The sequence below is a fragment of the Phycodurus eques genome, chromosome 5, assembly GCF_024500275.1.
Source record: "Phycodurus eques isolate BA_2022a chromosome 5, UOR_Pequ_1.1, whole genome shotgun sequence".
In the NCBI taxonomy this organism is placed as follows: Eukaryota; Metazoa; Chordata; class Actinopteri; order Syngnathiformes; family Syngnathidae; genus Phycodurus; species Phycodurus eques.
Window position 1 is genome coordinate 7,947 of NC_084529.1, and position 7,054 is coordinate 15,000.

General features: G+C 41.3%; 1 protein-coding gene across 2 annotated transcripts in view; it reads left to right on the forward strand.

The window, feature by feature from the left end:
• Window positions 1-846: 846 nt before the first annotated feature.
• Window positions 847-7,054, forward strand: part of chmp1a (charged multivesicular body protein 1A) — a 16,322-nt gene continuing 10,114 nt past the window's right edge. For both annotated transcript variants that reach the window (XM_061677234.1, XM_061677233.1), the window contains exons 1-3: window positions 847-925; window positions 5,758-5,777; window positions 5,875-5,952. In XM_061677234.1, coding sequence (XP_061533218.1) covers window positions 919-925; window positions 5,758-5,777; window positions 5,875-5,952 — 105 coding nt within the window. In that variant the 5' untranslated portion in view covers window positions 847-918. The remainder of the gene's footprint in view (window positions 926-5,757; window positions 5,778-5,874; window positions 5,953-7,054) is intronic.

A 7,054-nucleotide genomic window follows, 5' to 3' on the forward strand; every position in this document is an offset into this window, starting at 1 on the left:
CTGTGACTTCGAGGGCATAGGCGGAACCTCAGGCTGCATATTTGTCCGCTGCAGAGTAATATTCACAATTACATCTGTGTGTTGATGGTGGATGCGTGGAATGGATCTAGCTGCCAGCGTTCAAGGAGTACGAAACAGCCTATGACATCAGTGACGACGTATCCCCCCCCACCCCACCTCCAGGAATAAAATCATCAGATCTATACGATTTACAACCCCAATTCCAAAGAAGTTTGTACATCCATCCATCTTCTGAGCCGCTTATCCTCACAAGGGTCGCGGGAGTGCAGGAGCTTATCCCAGCTATCATCGGGCAGGAGGCGGGGTACGCCCTGAACTGGTTGCCAGCCAATCACAGGGCACATATAAACAAACAACCAGTTGCACTCATATTCACACCTACGGACAATTAACCTAACATGCATGTTTTTGGGATGTGGGAGGAAAGGTGAACATGCAAACTCCACACAGGTGGGGTTGGGGGATTGAACCCTAGTCCTCAGAACTCTGAGGCAGACGCTCTAACCAGTAGGCCGCCGTGCCTGCAAAAAATAAAAAATGAATAAAAATAAATAAAAAATAAAATTGAAACCGTAAATGAACAAAACTGAAAACCAAAAAAGCAGTCATCGCTTTAAAAACTTGTGTGCATCTTTTTGGCACAAATCTGGTTCCATAAGTATATACTATATATATAGTACTATACTGTACTGTCTATGAATGGGTCACAGTCGAAGGACGCAAAGTGAAATATTCAGTCACAGTCTGTAGGTGGCAGTATCACCCCAGAAGATGAACCCAACGAACGGAGAACAAGCTTCGAATAAATTACGTGATTACGTCACATTTAGACCAGGAAGTGCTGTCGAATTGTCGGTGAAGCGAAACAATACAAAGCGACCACAAATAGGTTGCGACATGGACGGTAGGTTATAATTTTAATTATTTATCGTTTTAGCCTTACCAGCAACATAACTGTTTTGTGACAGGTAATTATTTTGTAGCTTGAGCTAGGATGTAGTTGTTTACACAACGTCAAATGACATAATGTGGGTCACTCCCTGAGAAACGTTTTAGCATGTCATTCCCCCCCCCCCCATCTTCTTTTCAATATATAACAAGTTGCCAAATGCTGTGTACAGTATAATACAGTGCTTTGAAAAAGTATTCTTACCTCGAGCTTTTTCACATTTTGCCATCTTACAACCACAAACTAAAATGTTATTTTTATGAACATATATTACGAGCTCGACCAACACAAAACTAGCACATAATTGTAAAGTGGAGTTGAATTGATAGTTTAAAACATTTTAAGCAAATAGAAAACTGAAAAATGTGGTGTGCATTTTTGTTTGGCCGCCCTGCGTCAGTATTTGGATACAGTGGGTAAGGAAAGTATTCAGACCCACTTAACCTTTTCACTCTTTGTTATATTGCAGCCATTTTCTAAAATCATTTAAGTTAATAATTTCCCTCATTAATGTACACACAGCACCCCAAATCTTTGCAGATTTATGAAGAATTTTTTTTTTTTTTAAATAACACAGCCATAAGTATTCACACCCTTTGCAGTGACACTCTTATATTTAACCCAGGTGCTGTCCATTTCTTCTGATCATGCTTGAGGTGGTTCTACACCTTCATTGGAGTCCAGCTGCATTTGATTAAGAAAGCCACACACATGTCTATATAAGACCTTACAGCTCACACAAATGAGAATCATGAGGTCAACAGAACTGCCTGAAGAGCTCAGAGACAGAATTGTGGCAAGGCACAGATCTGGCCAAGGTTACCAAAAAAAAAATTCTGCTGCACTTAAGGTTCTTAAGAGCATAGTGGCCTCCATAATCCTTAAATCGAAGACGTCTGGGACAACCAGAACCCTTTCTTGAGCTGGCCATCCAGCCAAACTGAGCAATCGGGGGAGAAGAGCCTTAGTGAAAGAGGTAAAGAAGAACCCAAAGATCACTGTGGCTGAGGTGCAGTCGGGAGGTGGGAGAAAGTTCTAGAAAGTCAACTACTGCAGCCCTCCACCAGTCAGGGCTTTATAACAGAGTGGCCCGACGGAAGCCTCTCCTCAGTGCAAGAGACATGAAAGGCCACATGGAGTTTGCTAAAAAAAATAAAAATTGACTTTACACCGATCTTATTGGTATCGGCCAATAATTAGAATTCTATGCTGATCGGCTTTAATGTCATAATTCGCCAATCCGATCAATGGCGTCATTGATCAGCTCCGCAAAAGACATTTACTCCTCGTCGCCATCGTGTATGGTATATTTGTATCCAAAAGCTAGTTTGTTTTTAGCCTTGTCATTTGACATAGTACTGTAAATAGCTGACCACCAATTAAGTTATTCAAAAAAAAAAAAAACAAACGTGGGACAGACAACACGTAATGCGTGGATCAGACTACAAGACAAATTTTGGTCTTTCATGTCAGACTAGTGCAATAAAATATTGTATTCCGGTACCACCGCATCCTGTTTTTTACCATCGCTTGGCTTTATCTTGTCAACTTAAACGCGACCGGATACACTCGTTACCACGGCAACAGCAATCGATCGCGTCGTGTGTATTATAAGAACTAAATGGGGAAAAACGTGTGTTGGTGGTCACCGGTGCTCGGCAGAGGACTTTAATTCAAAGATTGCTTGAGGTGTGTTCACATACTTTTAATACGATACGGCTCGCAAGCAGACAACAAAACGTTACGTAGCCTAGCAAGCTAGTCCTACCACTAACGGCTTTCCGAGCGTTCTGTCGAATCATGCTCTAAAGTTCCGGTGTGTGTGAAGTAATGTAATTACAATAAAGTAATTTAATTACAGTAAGTTAGCACCCATTATTTCTGTCATGTTATAATGTTGGTTTGACCTGATAGATTAGAATATGTGACCCGATTAGAGGACTGATTTCCAACCTTTATGGAGCCAAGGCACATATTTTACAATTGAAAAATCTCACAGCACACCAACAAACAAAAATGTCACTAAAAGCAGATACGTTAATTACTGTATGTACTTCCTGCCATCAAATATAAGAGCATGTCACCATGCCTCACTGGCATAAATAGATGAACAAAGATGTCCATCCATTTTCCATAATGCCTCTCCTCACTAAGGTCGCGTGCGTGCTGGAGCCTATCCGAGCCATCTTCGGGCGCAAGGCGGGGTACACCCTGAACTGGTCGCCACCCAATCGCAGGGCACATAAACAAACCACCATTTGCACTCACATTCACACCTACGGGCAATTTAGAGTTGTCAATGCACCAAGCATGCATGTTTTTGGGATGTGGGAGGAAACCGGAGTGCCCGGAGAAAACCCACGCAGGCACGGGGAGAGCGTGCAAACTCCACACAGGCGTGGCTGGGATTTGAACCCTGGTCCTCAGAACTGTGAGGCAGACGCTCTAACCAGTCGCTTACCATGCCACCGCCCTAATAATAATGATAACAATTGATATCGCACATTTAAAAACATGTTCACAAAGTGCTTTGACAGACAGAATAAAACTTATGAACAACAAAGCAGAGCAAAAAACAAGCAATGGAAGAACCCAGCTTGTCCAACTGAGACCAAGAGGGTAGATGTAGGATGAACAGTTAAGTAACAAGGTCCGACATTAAGCCTTTTTGATTGGTGGCCCTGTCAGAATTTGCACTGACCCCTTATATTCATGAGAAAATATGTTTTTGTGGTTATTTTGTATTTAGCGTCTTTATGCTAGTAGTATTAAGCCCCTTCAGGAAATTAGTACAGTTGCATTCATGGCGATGACTCTGTCCTAACCTCCCTAAAATCAAGGCATTGTAATTGCACAAATTTCTAATAATGCTGAAAATAATAATTACAAAATTATTAAAATATTTACTAAGCACTGACATTCTAACAATGCTTTATCTTGATATTGTGCACACTGTGTATAATTAAGGGTGCTCCGTTTGGGGTTTTATGCTGCCAATTCCAGTACCGATAATGTGTGAGTGAAAGATGCCGATCACTGCCCATACGATCGCTGTAAATTTTTCAATTTATGTATGGTGAGTGCTATTGACTGTATGATCTGACATGCTTGTTTGGGTTTGCTTCGCTTGTACACCTGTGCAGTGTGAAGTGGGAGAGCATGCTACACGAGGGCTGGTCGATTATGGAAAATAATAGTAATCACAATTATTTTGATTGATATTCAAATCATGAATAAACACTTATTTCAAAACCTTGTTTTGGCAAATCTTTTTCTGACAGAATAAGTAAGGAAGCAATGTGTTTGTGGGTTTTTATTACAAAATAGAGAAAAGTATTTGCAAAGAGAGGAAATGGTACAAGTCGTCATGAGTTGTTAGCCCTTACTGATGTGCAAAGAAAGACAGTTATATAGAAGTGAGAGACAGAAGAAAAGGAACGTAAAACAATTCTTTGTCCAGCTGCACTCAACTTATCAAAAAAAGAGATAGTAGTCACATCATGGCTGGGAACAGCTAGTAGGCACAACATGGCCGAAAAACAGCTTGTCGTCACAACATGGCCGGAACAATAAAACGTGAAGGTTGTATAAAACTAATAGAAGTATCCTTCCATCCATCGATTTTCTTCCACTTATCCGAGGTTGGGTCGCGGGAGGCATCCTAATCAGATGCCCGAGTCACCTCATCTGGTTCCTCTCGATGCGGAGGAGCAGCGGCTCTACTCTGAGCTCCTCCCAGATGACCGAGCCTCTCACCCTATCTCTAAGGGAGATCCTGGACATCCTGAAGAGGAAACTCATTTCAGTCGCTTGTATCCGGGATCTTGTTCTTTCGGTCACAACCCACAGCTCGTCACCATAGGTGAGGATAGGAACGTAGATCGACCGGTAAATAGAGAGCTTCGCCTTTCGGCTTAACTCCTTCACCACAACAGACCAATACAAAGTCTGCATCACTGCAAACGCTTCACCGATCTGCCTGTCGATCTCCCGTTCCATTCTTCCCTCACACGTGAACAAGACCAAGATATTTGAACTCCTCCACTTGGGGCAGGATCTCATCCCCAGCCTGGAGAGGGCACTCCACCCTTTTCCAACTGAGGACCATGTCATGATTTAAACATTACAGTAACTACAGTTAATTAAAGGATCTCAAAGTGGAGTTTATTAATTAATTGCTCGTCTGTTTTTAATCACTTTGGGGTATGGGGTGCTGTGAGTACATTGAGGGGAAAAAAAACAGATGATTTCAACAAATGGCTGCAATATAACAAAGTGTGTAAAATTTATGGGAGTCTTAACTTCCCGTACCCCCAAGAAACCTCACACTCCAGTCCTTAAAGAGGAGGTTGCGGCCCAGGTCGTTAGCTCAGCAGTGAACGTTCTCGTCTACATCTGATTGGCAGACTGTTGTATCCCCACACTCCCAACACGGAGTACTGTAAAGTTTATATAGTACAAATAAGAATACTCTGCTAATGGAATTACGTGCACGTTTGGCTGATGCAGGTGTGCAACTCAATGTTACGCTGACTTCAAATTGATCCGTAGGCCTGACGAAATTCCTGCGTAGTCTGGGAGCTTGACATGTCTGACATCACAAATCATTCACCACATAAAACTGAGAAAATTAGTTTTAAACTGCACTGTAGTTGTCAGATACGTTAAGTAAATTAACAATTGGAAAACCTCTCTTTGCTTAATTGTGGCGCAAAAGCATTTAGAATATCAGACTGTTCTGTTTTTATGGATTCAGTTATCCTAATTTTGTTTTTGTCTGTCCACAGACACACTTTTCCAATTGAAGGTATGTATCCAATATTTAGAAATGTGGCATGTATTTGAATTGCTTATGTGAGGATAAGCAGTCCAGAAAATGGATGGATGTTCTCTTTGGTTACCAGTTCACTTCTAAACAACTGGAGAGACTAGCCAAAAAGGCAGAGAAGGCGTCTGAAAAGGAGCAGACAAAGGTCCAAAAGGTGAGCAAAATACTACATTGCCATTGGTTGTTTTAGATTCACTATGCATAAGGGATTTAGAATGTATTTGTAACGTAGTACTAAGTAGCTTTAATGGTGATATTTTAAGTTGTTAAACCAGCAAAGTTTCACTTAGCCTGTGTTCACACTTTGGTTCCGTTTACACTGATACTGCACCACGTATGTGATCATGTCTGACTAAATGTTGCAGAAATACAGTGGGTACGGAAAGTATTCAGACGCCTTTAAATCGTTCACTCATTGTTATATTACAGCCATTTGCTAAAATATTTTTTTCCCCTAAATACAAGCAGCACATAGACTGTCCTACCAGAGAAAACATTTTAGCCCACTGCTATACTATGCTAAATAACTCATACCGTACCATACCTCGTGCACCTCTGGGGTCGTCTGATCACTGCTTAATTCACTTAATACCAACATACAGACAAGAGCTTAAATGTGCGAAGCCAACGGTGAAAACAATGAAAAAGTGACCAACGAAGCAAGATAGAACTTCAAAGCTGTCAAGACTGCACAGACTGGAGTGTCTTTGAAAATTCAGCTGGCAGCCTGGATGAATATACGGACACTGTCTTATATGTCTTCCATTTTCTAATAATTGCTCCCACAGTTGATTTCTTCACACCAAGCTGCTTACCTATTGCAGATTTAGTCTTCCCAGCCTGGTGAAGGTCTACAATTTTGTTTCTGGTTCCCTTTGACAGCTCTTTGGTCTTGGCCATGGTGGAGTTTGGAGTGTGACTGTTTGAGGTTGTGGACAGGTGTCTTTTATACTGATAAGTTCAAACAGGTGCCATTAATACAGGTAACGGGTGGAGGACAGAGGAGCCTCTTAAATTAGTTACAGGTCTGTGAGAGCCACAAATCCTGCTTGTTTGTAGGTGACCAAATACTTATTTTACTGAGGAATTTACCAAATAATTCATTAAAAATCAGACAAGTTGATTTTCTGGATCATTTTTTTTTTCTCATTTTGTGTCTCATAGGTGAGGTATACCTATGATGAAGATTACAGGCCTCACTCATCTTTTGAAGTGGGAAAACTTGCACAATTGGTGGCTGACTAAATACTTTTTGC